We start from the raw sequence: 18072 nt of genomic DNA, 5'->3' as shown, positions 1-18072 counted from the left end.
AGAGGACCTACCCAAGTTATACTTGACCCACAGAAACTGAGTTGTTTTACCTTAGTAGTGACTCCTTACATAGCAGTAGATAACTAATACCCATAGCTAAATTGAGTCAGTGGGAGAGAATCCAGGGTTACAGGCAGAGCAATTATACAAATTATTCACACATATTTGCAAACAATTTACTATCAATGGACGTTTTGTGACCTTTGGAAGTCTGAGATGGAATAATTTTCACTACTTCAACAATTATTTGTTCTATGTGTTTAGAACTGGGAACAAGATGGTGAACAAGACAGAGGCCATGTTCCTGCCCTCAAGGAGCTTACTTACAGTTTGTGGCAGGGGAGAGGAAGAATGGGAAAAGATATTAGTTCAATAATTCCTTCTTTAATTATTTGTTTAAAGTTATATAAATGGAGAATGTGTTAACAGTCTAGGTTGGTCAGAGAAAGCTTCTTCGAGAAAGTGGCACATCAGCTGGAGAGGCAGGCAGACAGAGAAGGAAAGAGGAAAATTCTTAAATTTTGTCAAGGGGAAGTGGAGAGGTGGTCAGCACCAATGGGACAAGTTCCTGTATATGATTAAATTGTATCTTATGTAATAGTGATGTTGTGGGTTATGGTTTTAGAGATAAGTACAAAAATATGTATGGATGAAATTATTTGTCTGGGATTTGCTTCAAAATAATCTAGTGGCAGGGTGGGGTCAGGAGTGGGTGGGGCTATAAATCATTATTGAAACCAGGCAATGGATTTGAGAAGGTTTATTATACTAGCATCTCTATTTTTGTATATATTTCATTTTCCATAATAATACTTAAAAAACTTGTATCCTGACAACACATCCTAAAGGCTGTAGGTCTATATATTTGAGAGGTCACAGGACATTTAGACACAGGTCTATATATTTGAGAGGTCACAGCTCCACTGCAGACAGTAGAGGTTAATAGCATCTTTAGGGCAAGGGGCTGGAATGAATTTTGTGTTATAGAAAATGTAAAGGCTTCTCAGCTGCAAATCATGTGGCAAACATAAAGTATAGGGTATTTGGGTAATTTACCTTGCCTCCAGGTGAAGTTGCTATGTTGCATTATTTCTCGCGCTCATTTTTCACTAGCTGAGATAGTATGGTTTCATACATAGTAGAATCTTATAACCTGTTTCACCCTAGAGTAAAAGGCAGGGGGAGGATGTTGTTGAAATATTAGCAAAATGCTGTAAAGATTCTGTTATAGGGCCTTATATAAAATGGGTAGTATTAGAGTGCTTATGGATTAGTGAAGGAGAGACAACATAGGGTAGAAGAGATAGGAATCCCCCTTTGTTCAAAAAATTCTGGGTTGGCTTGCTACAGCCATAATGGATTATGGATTTATTTGATTAAATTTTCCTTTTACTCATGTTATTCTGAGGTGGGTCAGACTGTGAAATTAATAGCCAGAATAGATAGATTTTATGAGTCAGGGATGTATTTCATTAGGATTTTTTTCAGGAGAGGGGTGCCTGGGGGTGAAGCTGAAAAGATGATGCTTCATGTTTTTTTTTTTTTTTATGCTTCATTTTTATAACTGTTTCAGTGTTAGGTTATTGGGGGAACCGTATTTTGTGATTTTTGATTCAGACCTTTCTTGAAAATTCCCTTCCCACCAAATTGAGTCTCTCCCTAACCCCTAATAAATGAAGACTTCACTAGAGTCAGAGATATGCAAATTACATTTCCCTTCTCAAGCCAAGGTTAAATAAAAGGGAAAATTATGAAAGATTGCTTATGGCAGCAAGGGTTTTCAGTGCTTGAAGATGAATTTTGTTATTTCAAAAACCATGACAAAAATCTCCTTGTCAGAGCAAAGCAGGAAAGGAATAAAGTACTGGAGAAAGTGGACCTGGGCATAAACATGTTCCCACACAGCATTTGTACTGAAAGGCTTTGTTGTTGTTCCCTGAACCTTGGCAATTAGAGGCATTTTCCTTTGCTCTGAAAAAACGTTTGGCAAATAACGAGAGTAGGTCCCCTCCTTTTCTGTGTTCAAGGCTAGGTCTGGCCTTGTTGCAGGGAAACACTAATTCCCAACCATGCTCCCTGGGCGCAAATGGTTTGTTTTCCCTTCACTGAATCCAGCCCAGGGTGGGTTCTCAGCAGCTGAGCCTGGCATGGAAAATCTATTTGGAGCAACTTGTCCCCAGGAGGGAAGAAGGCAAGCTGATTTGTGCTGAGAGGCGCAGCCACCATCCCGACCAGTCACACCCGCTGGCCAGGGCAGGCATTAACACACAAAGGCACATACAAGAAAGAGTCCATGGCAAACAGGAGTCCTGTTTGTGTGCCCACACCCACACACAACTCTACCCATATATGCACTGCGCACACACACTCGACATAGTGGTCACAGGTACCACAACAACACATACTATAGGTATATACACAATACATACGTAACCACATCCACTTATACACTGTACACACGTACACAGACATACACAACTGCACATTCTACACAAACCACACAGACTCTACCTCCCCCCCCCCCCACACACCACCCACACTCCACACCGGTCGTATACATCCACACCACACACTCCTGTATATACTACACCACATCACACACCACATAATGGTCACATTCATCACGCACACCACACACATTCCACGTGTAGCACGTACACACTTAACACGTCCAACTACACACACATACCCACCACACCTACTCAACCTAACAACCGTCCCCACCCACGTACCACATACACACCAACCTACACATCCACGCAACACATTCCACACACCAGTCCTGTGCACCATAGATGCGTCTCTCTCTCAGGCACACGCACACCCGGGTTGCTTTCCCGCTCTGCAGTTGGGGTTGCAGCCCCCAGAGAGACTGGGGCGGGCGGCTCGGGTCCCTGGCGCCCGGCGGAGCGGCCTCGCCCGGAGCGGGAGGCTTGCCCTGGGGGGAGTGCGCGCGAGCGTGAACGCCCGTGCGCGCGCCTCGGAGGCGCCTCTGCCCACCCTGGGAGGTGTGTACGAGGGAACTGTGAGCCGCGTGGGGCGACAGGCTGCGTGTGTGAGAAAACCTGGCGGGCAGCTGCGCAGGGCCCAGCCCGCCGAGCGGTTCGGGTGGGCGTGTCCTCGGTGTGCACAGCCCTCGGTGGAGGTCCCGAGACGACCCACCTCGGCGGGAAGTGCGCGTGTAAGCCGCTGTGCGTGTGAACACCACGCCGCCGAGCCGCGCGTTCGTTCATCATGGCCGTCCGTCGTCGGGGTCGGTCTCGGAGCAATGAGTGAATGAGCGGCAGGCGCTCGCTGTGACAGGAGGGCACCCCCGCAGCCTGTGAGGAGGCCGGGCTCGCGGACGGGCGCTCGGCGCCTCCCGGGGCTGGTCGGCGCGTGCGTGTGCGTGTGCGCGTGCGCGTGCGCGTGGGGACGCGGCGCGCGCCGCGGCGGAGGGAGGGGGGAGGAAAGGAGGCGGCGGCGGCGGCAGGCCCAGCCCCCGGTCGCAGCGCCCGGGGCGGCTCCTCGGCGAGCCCGGGACCTCCGCGCTCCCGCCGCCGCCACCAGCACCGCCGCCGCGCGCGCTGGCGTGACTCCCGGCCCGCGCCCTCCCACGTCCGCAGCCGGCTCGGCTTCCTGCCCGCCCAGACGCCGCTTCTCCCGGGCTCCCGGCCTGGGCTCCGCGGAGGGAGCGGAAATGAGTGCGGCGTCGGCGTCGGCGCCCGAGCGGGGTTGGAAGAGCGAGAAAGTGGACGAGGCTCAGGCCCTCGCGCGGAGTTGCGCTGCCCGCAGACCCGACTTCCAGCCGTGCGACGGTCTTTCCATCTGTGCCACGCACAGCCATGGCAAGTGCTTCAAGCTGCACTGGTGCTGTCACCTAGGATGGTGTCACTGTAAGTCGAGCCGCGTCTCCCCGCCTTCCGCCGGCGTCCCGGGGCGCTCGCGAGTCGCGAGGCTGGCCCGGGTCGCGGCTGGGACCCCGGGACCCCGGGGCCGCGGGGGCTCCGGGCGGGCGCTGCCCCGGCGCCGGACACCTCGGTTGGCGCTGCCTTGGCAACGAGATGAAATCCCAGGGGGAGCCTAGCCTTAGCCACTTCTACAAAAGGGGATCTCCCCGTCCCAGGAAAACTAGAGCCTTTTTCTTTTTTTCTTTTTTCTTTCTTTCTTTCTTTCCTTCTTTCTTCTTTTTCTTCTTTTTTTTTTTTTTTTTAATCTGAAATGGCCAGGCAATGTGTTGAGAAATGGTAGAGCACTGTCAGAGTTGACAACCAGAGGGGAAGCCTTTTTTTTTGCCTTTTTTTTTTTTTTTCCTTTTCTCTCCACCCAGGGTTGGTGGTTAAAGATGCTCCCCTTTCTTTCTCACTTTTGTCTTTCTCAGGCTGCTCTTTAAAAGAAAGAGCCCTTGGAAATCGAATTGTGGCCCATTTATTGTATCCAAATTGAGACAGCGCTAAAGTGTAAGGGACAGCTTCCAAGAAGTTAACAGTTTGGAAGGGTGAACTCCTTCAATACACAGTTGTAGCATATAGAGCCAATATAGGAGACTGCTTTAAAATTACAAAATACAATGAATGAAAAGAAGCTTTGATAATATTAAGCCAATTTTTAAAAGCCAGAACTAAATGGTCGAGGCCTTTTCTCTATGTTTATCCTGTGTTTTTTTTTCAAATGGATTAAACTTGAGTAGCCATTTGATCAGAATTCCACAATTTGATTAGTTCATGATATCAGGTCTGCTATATCCAATAAATCATTTTTTAAAGAAATGTGTTATAAACTTAGTTTCCACATACACTTATAATGAAGGTTTTTGGAGTGTTTATTCAAGGCACAGATTCTCAAAGTGATCTTAAGTTAAAATTGTTTTTTCCTTCTTGGTTAGAAAAAAATGGCTCCCAACAGGAGATGCAGTACATGACAAGTCCTTGTTTATGTTAATTGAACCTAGTGAGATATTTTAAATTGAATTTATGACTTAAAGGATAGTGAATTCCTACATTTTCTATTTATATTGAACATTATTGATTTGTGTGTGTGTGTTCTGTGTGCTGATGGGTCAGTTTCTTTCTGTAGTTCATTATTCCTATTGCTCTCAGATCCATTCCCCATCATAAAGCATTATTTCAGCGAGGGACGGGGTACAAAGTTGGAAGTAGCAACTGTAGGAAACCTGCGATGCTGAAGTGCACAAGTATGATGAATCTGATGAGAGGCCATTTCTTGGGGAAGTATAGAATCATAGTATAGAATATAAGGAACAATAAAGATGGTCAGTTCAGTGCCTGTCTTATTTCAGCAGTCTCTCCACTAAGTACAACATTCCCGATGGGAACCTTGCAGTCTTCTCAGGCAGCTTCTAAAGACATCTTTGATTCTTAAAACACTCTCCTATGGAGCTAAAATCAGTTTCTTTCTAACTTCTTTCCACTGGTCTTATTTCTACCTTGCGAAATCTTACAAAACAGTCTAATCCTTTTTAAGATCATGGCTTTTTCAGCTCTTCAGATACGCATATGAATTTTCCACAGACATAGACTGTCTTCTCTCTGTATTCCCAGACGTGCTCACAGTGTCTGGCCTGAAATGGATTTGAAATTCATGTTCATTGAGTGACTGACTGAAAGTAGCCATCATTTTCCTCTCAAGGCATTGTTTTCTTCTATTTATAAATTTCTGTTATCTCCTGCCTCCCCTTTTGTGGCATGGTATCCAGGGTCTTGAGCATCCTGGTTGTTCTATTCTGAACATGTGCCAATACGATTATGATCCTTTGCAGACTGTGACCCTTAGAAGGATACACAGCATCCCAGCTATGGTCCGATCAGTCCAGAATCCAGCAGGACTGCTGCCTCCCTTTTTGAGATACTGCTGCTGCTGCATCTAGCATCACATTAGCTTTTCTGATATCATATTGAGCTTGCTGCTGTCAGACTGAACTAAGATTGTTGTCAATTAAAGCCATTAAGCCCCTTTTTTGTTTGTTTTACATATGTGGCAATTAAGTCATGGGACTTGCCCATCTCCCAGTTCTGTATGTATTTTTTTTGGACACTGTTTGATACCTTAGATATTTTTTCCCTATTAAATTTCACCTTAATTAGAATAAGCCCATTTATCTGCTTATTGTTGTTTTCTCAGATCCCAGCTCTTTCTTAATACGTATTTGAGCCCCCTAGTTTCATGTCGGCCATATGTTGGATGCCAGCAGTAGTATAGTAACCTTTTGCATCTTCGTTCAAATTATTGATAAAATTGTTGAATAGGAGAAGGCCACAGATAATAGTCCTGAACCATGCGAGTAGAACTGACCTTCAAGTTGATGGTAGTTCATTAAGAAACACTCATTATTATGGTCATTCAGATAATTAGCTAGCACTTAATTGTACTGCTATCCATCTTATATTTATCTTATCCATATGGTGTAATGGGAGCCTGGTCATATACCTTTTTGAAATCCTACTTTGTTGAAATCTGATAATTCTTATTGCTGCTTTTTGATATATGATCTTTCTATAAAGACATTCTTTAAAAAAAGAAAGGAAATTAGATTAGTCTTGTTATTTAAGTTGGTTCCACAAATGCTTACCATTTTTGTTTCTAAGTGAAGCTATTTTTTAAATAAATAATCTGAATTTAGGAAAGGATTGATGTCGAGTATACTGGACTATTGTCACTTCTGTTCCTTTTTCTCTTTTTTTTTTTTTCTTTAAAAAAAAAAAATCAGGTCTACATTTATTTGCTTGTTTCCAGTCTTTGGCAACCCTCCAGGTCTCCATGCTTCCTCCACTGGCAGCAATTCAGTGATCACATTCATGAAGAGCTTCATTTCATTTAGAGCAGCTAGGTGGTCTGTAACAGTCTTATCACCTAAATTGGGAATCAATTTTTTCTACTTCCCTTTCTTAGCCCAAATATAATTTTTCTTGAAAAAAAAAAGTAGAGCTCACACATTTGAGAAATTCTGCTTTCTTTTGGCACTCATGAACATTACAGCATCAGTCCTAAGCAAAATTATTTTAATTCTATTAAACGGGTATTGAGCACCCTTTCTTTGTGAGAATTATTATGGAAACTGGGGATACAAATATGAATACAGCTGGATCATGCCCTTTAAGCAGAGTATAAGGACACGAGATTCATGCTATATTTATTTTTATATTCTTTAAAATCACAAGTGATATGGGTGAGAAAACTATCAATTTGTCCACCAAATCAGAAATTGCTGAAATGAGAGGACCACTTTGATACTTGAGAGATTTCAGATCAAATGAAGAAAGTTTATATGTGGTTTGTATTAGAGTTGTGAAATTCATAACTTTATGAAATTGAAAAGGCTGATTATATATATGTTCATAAAAGATATAAAACATGTATACATAGATCTGGTACTCGATTTATTGTTGAAGGAAATGGTGTATTTGCATAATGGCAGATTTTGAGTACCATGTCTGGGAGGAAAACTATGAAATGTTCTGTAGGTGTCACTGTGAAAGAGAGATGATTGGGTTAAATAAACTATGGCTCTGAATGTGTAACTTTTTTTTTCCCCAGTAAGGAGTGATATTGGAAGGAATTAATGAGCGGAGCATCCCAAGAGGAGTTTTGAGAGAGAGAGAAAAAAAAAAAAAGGGGGCATGGCTTGGCTAGGGAAGAGGCATGGGGAAGAATAAATCATATGCAGATATTATAAAGTAGATTTTGTGGGTAGAATAGAGTATTTAGAAGGTATAATACATTAAATTGTTGAGATGTAAGAGATGAACAGGAAAAGTGATAGAAACCTTAACATTATAGCAATAATATGGGCAGTTAGAGGAATGAAACTAGCAAGGGAGGTTATTTTGGTATTAGCATAGAAAAAATAGAAATTTATACAGTAATATCCATAAGTGGAAATTGGAAGAGATTGCATTTGGAGAGCGAGGAAGAGGAAAGTTTATAAAGGATAATTTCTAGATTTCTGCCTCATGCAACTTGGATGGATGATAGTGCCATTCATTCACTAACAACAACAAAATACTGAGAAGAACTAGGGTTTGGCTGAACATAGATTGTGAAACCAGTTTTGAATAATGAATCCATGGAGACCATGAATTCAGTTTTGGATCTATTGAGTTTAAACTTTCTTGTTATCATATGGTAATGTCTGTAGGCAATTGGTTGTAGGGACCTAGAACTTAGAGGAGAGGTCTGCACTAGAGATAATATGGAAGTCATTTACTTATTTGTAGATTGTAGTAGGGGCCATGATGAAGCAAGAGACTATAGTATGAGAAATGAAAATCCTTAGGCTTTCTCTTTGGAACACTAATATATATTTAGAGTCTGGGTACAGGTGGATCAACTTGTAGTAGAGTCTAAGAAGAAATGTGAGAGAAGAAAAATGTGGAGAGGTTTTTTTTTTTTTTTTTTTTTTTGCAGATTTTATTGCAGAAGCCCAGGGAAATGAGTGTCTTAAGAAAGAGTTTTAAGATTGGGGGCTCCTGGCTGGCTCAGTCGGTGGGGTGTGTGACTCTTAATCTCAGGGTTGTGAGTTTGAGGCTTATGTTGGGTGTAGAGATTACTTAAAAATATTTAAAAGAAGAAAGAAAAAAAGAAGGAATATGGAGATTAAATCAGTTTTTAGCCGGTAGTTTCTTAGATATTGGCAAAATATACAAATAACGACCTTCTTTATTATTGAAGGGAATGAAACATTTAGTCCTGCAATAGTAACTTCGGGAATATATTTAATTGCAATATTTAGTCAAAGCTATTTGAGATACTGAATTCTTCAAAGTAGAAAGAAGCATAGAATAACAGGAGCTGGGATACCTGGGTGGCTCAGTCAGTTAAGCATCTGCTTTCTGCTCAGGTCATAATCTCAGGGTCCTGGAATCAGGTTCCCTGCTCAGCAGGGAGCCTGCTTCTCCCCCTCTCTCTCTGCAGCTCTCCATGCATTCTCTGTCAAATAAATAAAATCTTTTTAAAAAAATGAGGGACAGGAGCTGAGAATTAGGACACAGAAATTATAGTTAATATTTTTTGAGTGATTATTTTGTGCCCGAGTAAGCTTATTATGCTAAGCACTAAATAGACAATTATGTCATTATGTCCATTCTACAGTTGAGGAGAAAGGCTTAGGGGGAAGTTAAGTAACTTACTTTGGGCACATAGCTAGTAAAAGTAGAGACTGGATTTGGATCCAGGTCTGTCTGATTCCTAGGACCTAGCTCGTAACCACCATAGGTTTGAGGTTCTACAGAGCTATTTATTTATTTATTAAAAGATTTTATTTATTTATTCATGAAGAGACACAGAGACATAGGCAGAGGGAGAAACAGGCTCCATACAGGAAGCTCGATGTGGGACTGGATCCTGGGACTCAGGGATCACACCCTGAGCCAAAGGCAGACCTCTACCTCTGAGCCACCCAGGCGTCCCAACTACAGAGCTATTTAAAATTAATATGCGCATCAACAGTTTTTTTTTTTTCTCCATTAAAGCCAGTGATGGGGGAAAGTTGTTAAGAAATGGGTGGAAAATTGTAACAGTTGCAGAAGTGAAATACAGAAGAATGAGAACTTAAAAGGAGGTCATGGGATGTGATGGGGAATGAAATCTAAGTTAAGAGCTAGGGAAGAAGTGATGAGAAGGTGACAGGGGTGGGTGGGGAGTGTATGTGGTATGATGTTGGTGCCATTAGCAGAACTCAGAGTTGGCTTAATAAAATCACATAATAGATGAGTTCAGTTTTCTGCAGAAGACGTTTTAAAGGATGTCTTTTTCAGATTGAAAGCAGGAAGAGTGGGACTTGACGTAGTCTAATAGATGATATTAACATATCTAAAGAAAGACTGTCACAGCAGAAGGTGGATGGGCAGCATGGAAATACAGAAGAAGGAATTGGAGAGGCAGAATTTGGAAATGTTTTTTTCAGGACTGTTCAGAGAAGGTGATAACACTGCCTAGAGCTTAAATATCTGGTTGAATTATCATACAAATATTTGGCTATAATTCGGTTTCCTATTTATAGATTTCCTATAGGGAGAGAAGGAGCTGTTTAGAGAATTTAATTCTCAGGACCTTTGGGCAAATACATTTCTCTCCATTAGTTAGTATATTAGTATTGTAGTTTTTGTGTTATTCAATTTGTTCTATTTTCCTGCTTCTGTACAATTTAGGGGAAACTCAGAAAGTCAAGTTGGATTTCCTAAAGGGCATTTCAGTCATATCAATAACGGTTGTTACAGAAAATATGTTTAAGAAGTTTGATGGTGGAAACTAGCAAAAAAAAAAAAAAAAAAAATAGTGGCCATCTGATTGGATGAAAGAGTCAACGAAAGCTTTTTTCCTAAGAATGAGAGTTTTTTACCATGTCTAGTGGTTGAAGGAAGGGATACAGATGTCAAGAGGACAAGTGCAACGTTAAGATCTAAGTGAGATTCCTTAAAGCTTTTCAGAGATAGAGAAAACTGATAGATTTTTTTCATCATCGGGCTTCAATCAAGAACACACATCAATTTAACAATAACAATGACTGTGCTTATATGTAGGCATATCTTTTTGCATATAATCTTTATATATGCAGGCATCATCTTTCTGCATGTGTCAGCTCATTTAAACCTTACAACAACCCTGTAAGGTAGGTATATGAGGTTGTTATACTCATTTTTTTGGAAGAGGAAACTTGCTGGTGATCACATATAGTCACTTTGGATACATATGGTACAAAATCTCAACTGGTAACCAGGGCTCTGGGTCACTTGGTTCCATTCAAGGTGCAATGAGGATGATTTTCAGCTGTTTTAAATTCTTTCTGGAACAAGCAAGATTAAGTAAATGGAGTAGAATTAGGATGGTTTCTGATTTTAAAAGAAGGGCAATTGTATGCAATATGAACATTTTCAAAGTTGTTGCAAACAGTATAAAACTGTGCTTTTAAAAGCTAACAATGTATTGGTATAATATGAAGCTTCAGTCATCTCCTATTCTCAGCTGACTAACTGGGGCAAGTCACCCCCCCCCCTTTTTTTGTTAGATTTGCATGCATACCATTAATTATTGCTGGCTTCCATGCCTATTGAACCTAGGGACTTAAACCAAATAGCTTCTGAGGATGTTTCTAGGATAATTTCCCAAATTCCAAAACCTTCATTTTATTTAGGTTTGTTTTCTTATACTGTAGAATTTCATTAATTAAAAGAACATTTTATTTATTTATTTATTTATGAAAGAACATTTTTAGAGAAATTAAGTGTTGTTAATTCCAAACAATAATGGGAACACGTGTTTAACAATCAGAAGTTGTCTAGTAGAAAATCTGCTTTCTTGAAAAATAAGGAATCGTTTATACATAGAACGAGGAAGGCAGAATGTAATCCTAGAAAGGACACGGGCTGTGGAATCAGACACACCTTGGTTTAAATCATGTTTCCTCCATTTATTGGCAGTGTAACTTTGGACGAGTTACTCAGCCTCTTGGCTTTAATATTTCATCTGAAAAAGAGGAATGAAAATCCTGTTTCACAGGGTCTTTGTGAAGATTAAATGACAAAGCAAAGTACTTCAGGTATTCAGTAAAGGGTGACATAAGGCCCTTCTCAAAAAGAACCAAACAAACAAAAAATGGAAATACCAGAAAGTAGAATTATCCTGAGAGCAGGCTGTGGCGTTGGACTGTTTGAATCCCGGCTCTGCCCACTTAACTAGTTCTGTGGTTTGGGGGAAGACAACCTCTTTCAGTTTCCTCACTTTTAATGTGGGGATAATAATAGTACTAATCTCACCGTGTAATGATCGTCAGTCCTCAGCTCTGGTGACTTACACCTTCCACAAATGCCCTCATTTAATCTGAAATTCACTTTGTGGCTGTGTTCCTTTGTTCAGTGAAACACTCAAAAACAACAAAGGCAGTAAAAATATGCATTTTGAATATTACATTTAGAAATCAATGAGTTGGGGATCCCTGGGTGGCTCAGTGGTTTAGCGCCTGCCTTCGGCCCAGGGTGTGCGTGATCCTGGAGTCTCGGGATCGAGTCCTGCATGGGGCTCCTGGCATGGAGCCTGCTTCTCCCTCTGCCTGTGTCTCTGTCCCCCCCCCCCCACCATCATGAATGAATAAATAAAATCTTTAAAAAAAAAATTTGTAGAAATCAATGAGTTTGTTACCCTCATTGTTGGAAGGCCTATTTTATAATAGTTACTATGTGATGATTACTTTTTGTCATGAAATCATACAGTCTGCTGCAACTCCCAAGCCCCTTCTGTATCCTGTTTTCCATCATTGTTAAGCAATGGATAGTTCTGGTTAATCAGATACACCAGTTAATAGAGAGCTTTCATTTATAGCAAATATGGGTCAACAGGTTTCAAAGAATCAGAATATTATAAGAGTTACATTGTATTAAAGTGAAATGGAATATATTTAACTTTAATGATTTAGAAGCCTTATCAGGATCCTGTGGTGATACTTAGCCATCATTTGGAATGCTGATTTTATATGGAAAACGGCAGAAGTGCTACTTGATAAAGTAGTCCTGGCTGCTAGAATGCTGGAGAAAGCAGACTTAATTGTAGTCTTTGCAAATTGTTTTACTCAGATTCACAGAATTTTTGTTTTGTGTTTCTCATGATGTTATTGTTTGTTCATCAGTTTTCTGATATTTAACAGTATTTTGTAAGCACACTGCCAAAAATGTGCAATATCTGGAGTGCCAACAATGTATAATAGGTCTTTCCAGCTGTTTCTGCACAATACTCTAAAACAATCCCTTCAGGACAAATCCTTTAACTTGCCTGGTGTTTATCCATTTTAAAGCTAGATGTTTTGGTGTAATACAGGTGTATATTTCTTCCTCTGCATCTCATTATAACAGACTTAGATTTTAGTGAAATAAAAACATTAAGGGTGTAATAATTTGATATTTTATAGAAAAGTCTATATGTTAGATTTATTTGCTTTATGTTTTTCTGTCTACACACATACATGTATGCATACATACCTTTTCCTAAACTATTTAAAAGTAAGTTGCAAGTATCATGATATTTCACCTATTTCAGCATGCCTCTCAAGACTGAGGACATTTTCCTATATAATTACAATACTAATCACATTGAAGATAATTAACACTAACTCAGCAGTGCCATTTGATATAATTTCCTTAATTGCCAAAAAATGACTTTTATAGTTGACTTTTTAAAAAATTCAGGGTCCAGTTGAGATTCATATATCTCATTTCATTATATCACTTTAGTCTCCTATATTTTAGAATAATCACACTTTTGGGGGATGACATTGAAATTTTTGAAAAGCTCAAGTTAACTGTATAATGTTCCATATATTTGTTTAATTGCTTAATCATGATTAGATTTAGTTTAACATTTTTGTTGAGTTACTGCATAGGTGATATTGTCCTAATAGTATTATGTAAGGAGACATAGAATGTCAAGTTGTTCCAATAATGCTAAGGCAGTAACTGAGAAGTCCATTATAAAGACACCATTTCCCCTTTGTTGCTTTTTAAAAAATTTCATTCTAAAACAGATATGGTTTTTAATACAGTTATCTGTGGGATGACTACTTTGGCACTGAATGATATCCTCTTCTCTAACAGACTTTAACTTAGCAATTTTAGTATTGACTGAAGAGTCTTAAGTGGATCACCTATTACATTGGTGGTTGCAAAATAGTGATTTTCTAATTCTGCCATTCTTTCTATCATTTTATGGCATTGTTTTATAAAAGGTTTTTTTCTACCTGCATCCCTTCAAGTATTACTATAGATAACTTGGTTCTTTTTTATTCATTATGTTATAATTAAGTACCATAACTTTTTTTGATGCTCAAACTGTCTTAAACTTGGCCAGAGAGAGCCCCTTCAAAGCTGGCTTCTGTGTCCTTTTGAACATGTCCCTATCATTTTTTGAGTACTTATTTTCTGGAACAAATTGTTCCAGGCTTACCTAGTAATTTTTCTGCCTCAGACCAGAAATCCATTGTTTTGTTTGAGGATCCCAGGTTCCTTTTAGAGATGAATGGCATGGAAAATATTATCTGGGCTTTTGGTGTGCTTATTTCTACTAGGATGTTACTGGATTTAGGCCCTTTCAGCAGACAGATCTGGGAAATGTATATGTGCATCCTTCACTTCCCCCATTCTGTATTTGTACCTCACTTCTCCATGGGTAAAAACCCTATAGTTTCTAGTACATCATCATATTTACTAATTTCCTTTATCCTTAGCTACACACAAGATAGTTTTAGGGATTATTGCATTAACACCACTACCAACAGCAAGCTGATGAATGAAGTTCAAGATTCTTTGCATGTTTCGGTCTTTAGGCTATATTCTAGGAAGGATGTATAGTCAGAGCACCATGTTCAAAAGTTTCTTGAATTTTTTTTTCTGTGTGGCTATCAAGTTCATTTATTTCTGATTCTAATCAATATTGTGTTCACTTTTTTAACTTTTTAAAATTAACCTTTTTATTTTGAAATGTGTAGATTTATATGCTTTTGTGAGGAAATAATACAGAAATATCCTGTATACTTCATCCAGTTTTCCAGTGGTAGCAGCTTACAAAACTGTAGTACAGTATTACAATCAGAGAATTGATACTGATACAGCCAAAATAAGTAACATTTCCATCATTTCAAGGCACCTCATGTTTCCCTTTTATAGCCACACTTACTTTCCCTCCTACCCCACCCCCTCTCAATCTCTGGCAATCCCCAATTTGTTCTCCATTTCTATAATTTTATTATGTCCAGGAGGTTTTATAACTCATACAGTATGTAACCTTTTGGAATTGGCTTTTCTTCACTTTTGTCTCTGGAGATTCATCCGTGCTGTTGAGTGTATCAATAGTTTCTTTCTTTGTGTTGTTGAGTTGTATTCCGTGGCATACATAGTTTAAACATTCACACATGAAAGGACATCTTGTGTGGCCAGTTATAGTTATTACAAAAAAACCTGCCATAAGGGGATCCCTGGGTGGCTCAGTGGTTTAGCACCTGCCTTCTGCCCAGGGCATAATCCTGCAGTCCGGGGATTGAGTCCGACATGGGGCTCCCTGCATGGAGCCGGCTTCTCCCTCTGCCTTGTCTCTGCCCCTCTCTCTGTGTATCTCTCATGAATAAATAAATAAAATCTTAAAAAAAAAAAAAACCTGCCATAAACTTTTGTGTCCAATTTCCTGTTTGAACAAAAGTCTTCATTTCTCTGAGATAAATGCCCAATGTTGCAGTTGCCCAGTCCTATGGTAGTTGCATGTTTAATTTTTTAAGATGCTGCTAACCTGTTTCCCTAGAGATTGTACCATTTTATATTTCCACCAACAATGTAGAAGTGATCCAATTTCTTCTCCACATTCTTGTCAGCATTTGGTGGTGTTGCTCTCTTTATTTCAGCCATCCTGATGGGTGTGTACTGATAACTCATTTTGATTTTAATCCGCATTTACCTGTTAACATTCATGTGCTTATTTGCCTTTTGTGTATCCTCTTTGGTGAAATGCATTTTATCTTTTTTTTTTGGGGGGGGGACTTTAGTTTCTTAGACTACTTTTAGTTTTACAACAAAATTTACATGGAGGTAGAGATTTCTCATATTTTTGCCGCCATGCATGCATAGTCTTCCCTAATATTAATATCACTCATTAAAATAGTACATATTTTACTGAGAGTGAAACTACATTGACATTCATAATCACCTCAAGGACCATAGTTTAGTTTACCTTATGGTTCAGTCTCGGTATTGTACATCCTATTTAGACAAATGTATTAGGACATGTATCTATCATATTATCATTGCCCTAGAAATCCTTTGTGCTCTGCTTCTTTATTCTCCCCTCATGCCCCCAGGCAACCATTGATCTTTTTATTGTCTCCATAGTTTTGCCTTTTCCAGAATGTCGTGTAGTTGAAATCATACAGTAGCCTTTTTAGATTGGCTTCTTTCACTTAGTGATGTGCATTTAAGGTTCTTTCATGTCTTTTCATGACTCAGTGGGTCGTTTTTTTGTTTGTTTGTTTGTTTTGTTTTTTAGCACCGAATGATATTCCATTATAAGGATGTATCCCTTTTATTTATTCAACTACTGAAGGGAATCTTGGTTGCTTCCAAGTTTTGGCAATTACAAATAAAGCTGTTATAAACATCCATGCACAGATTTTTGTGTGCATCTGTTTTCAGCTCTTTTGGGTAAATACCAAGGAACGCTATTGCGGGATTCTATGGTAAGAGTAGGTTTAGTTTTCTTTGTCTTTTCTTTTATTTCAATTAATTAACACATAGGGTATTATTGTTTAGTTTTCTAAGAAATTGCTAAGCTGTCTTCCAAAGTAACTACCATTTTGCATTCCCACCAGCAATGTATGAGAATTCTTGTTGCTCTACATCTTTGCTAGCATTTAGTATTATCAGGGTTCCAGATTTTGGCCATTCTAATAAGTGTGTAATGAACTCTCATATTGTTTTAATTTGTGTTTCTGTGACGACATATGATGTGGAGTATCTCTTATATGCTATCTGTATATCTTTGGTGAGTTGTCTGTTGAGATCTTTGAACGATGTTTTTAAAGATTTTATTTGTTTATTTATTTATATGTTTAGAGAGAGAGCACATGAGCAGTGGGAAGGCCAGAGGGGGGGAGAGAGAGAGAGAGAGAGAGAGAGAGAGAGAGAGAGAGAGAGAATCCCAAGTAGACTCCTCACCAAGCACAGAGCCAATGTGGGGCTTGATCTCACGACTGAGACTATGCACTGAGCTGAAACCAAGAGTTGGATGCCCAATTGATTGAGCCACCCATGGGCTGCTGGCCCATTTTTAAATCATATGTCTTGTAGAGTTTTTAGAGTCTTTGTATATTTTGGATAGCAATCCTTTATCAAATGTGTGTGGTTCTTTTTATTATATGGTACCAAATTGTGTTTGCTAACAGTTTATTAAGGATTTTTATGTCTGTATTTATGAGGGGTGTTGATCAGTATTTTTCTTTTTTTTTTTTTTATTTATTTATGATAGTCACAGAGAGAGAGAGAGAGAGAGAGAGAGGCAGAGATACAGGCAGAGGGAGAAGCAGGCTCCATGCACCGGGAGCCCGATGTGGGATTCGATCCTGGGTCTCCAGGATCATGCCCTGGGCCAAAGGCAGGCGCCAAACCGCTGCGCCACCCTGGGATCCCAGTATTTTTCTTTTTTGTGTTGTCTTTGGTTTTGGTATCAGGGTAATAAAGGTTCATACAATAAACTAAGAAGTTTCTCTCCCTCTTCTGTTTTCTGAAAGAAATTATTTAGAACTGATGTTAATTTTAATTTTAATTATTTGGTAGAATTCTCTAGTGAAATCATCTGGGCCTGGAGATTTTCTTTTTGGGAGTTTTAAATTACTAATTCAATTTCCTTTATAGTTAAGAAGTTCTTCAAATTATTACTAATTGGTAAACCATGGTAGTTCATCTTTTTAAGGAATTGGTTTGTTTCATTCTAAGTTGTCAAATTTATGTGTGTAGAGTTGTTTATAGTATTCCTTAATTATACTTTTGATGCTTGCATAGTCTGTAGTGATATCCCATACTTCATTCCTAACATTGCTAATTTGTATCTTTTTTCTTTATTCCTTGTCAGTCTTGCTTGGTCTGTCAATTTTATTGACAGTTCTTTGTTTCATTAATTTTTTTCTATTGTTTTTCTGTTTTCAGTATCATTGATTTCTCCTGTCATCTTTATTATGCCCTTCTGCTTGCTTTGGGTTTATTTTATGCTGCTGCTTTTTTATCTTCTTGAGGATGGAAATTTAAGATTATTAATTTAAGACTTTTCCTCTTTTATTTTTTTTTAAGATTTTATTTATTTATTCATGAGAGACAGAGGGAGAAGCAGCCTCCCTGCAGGGAGCCCAATGTGGGACTCGATCCCAGAACTCTGGGATCATTCCCTGAGCTGAAGGCAGATGCCCAACCAGTTAGCCACTCAGGTGTCCCTCTTTTTTTTTTTTTTTTTTAAGTAGGCTCCACAGCCAGCAGGGAGCCCAACATGGGGCTTGAACTCATAACCCTGAGATCAAGACCTGGGCTGAGATCAAGACCTGGCCTGAGATCAAGAGTC

General features: G+C 39.5%; 1 protein-coding gene across 1 annotated transcript in view; it reads left to right on the top strand.

Moving 5' to 3' along the window:
- Positions 1-3538: 3538 nt before the first annotated feature.
- Positions 3539-18072, top strand: part of C31H3orf70 (chromosome 31 C3orf70 homolog) — an 86111-nt gene continuing 71577 nt past the window's right edge. Inside the window, exon 1 of the mRNA XM_072807712.1 lies at positions 3539-3875. Within this exon, the coding sequence (XP_072663813.1) occupies positions 3680-3875 (196 nt within the window). The 5' untranslated portion in view covers positions 3539-3679. The remainder of the gene's footprint in view (positions 3876-18072) is intronic.

This window comes from Canis lupus, chromosome 31 (genome assembly GCF_048164855.1).
Source record: "Canis lupus baileyi chromosome 31, mCanLup2.hap1, whole genome shotgun sequence".
Taxonomy (NCBI): Eukaryota; Metazoa; Chordata; class Mammalia; order Carnivora; family Canidae; genus Canis; species Canis lupus.
Note: the sequence above shows the minus strand (reverse complement) of the source record. Positions and strands in the feature narration are given on the sequence as shown.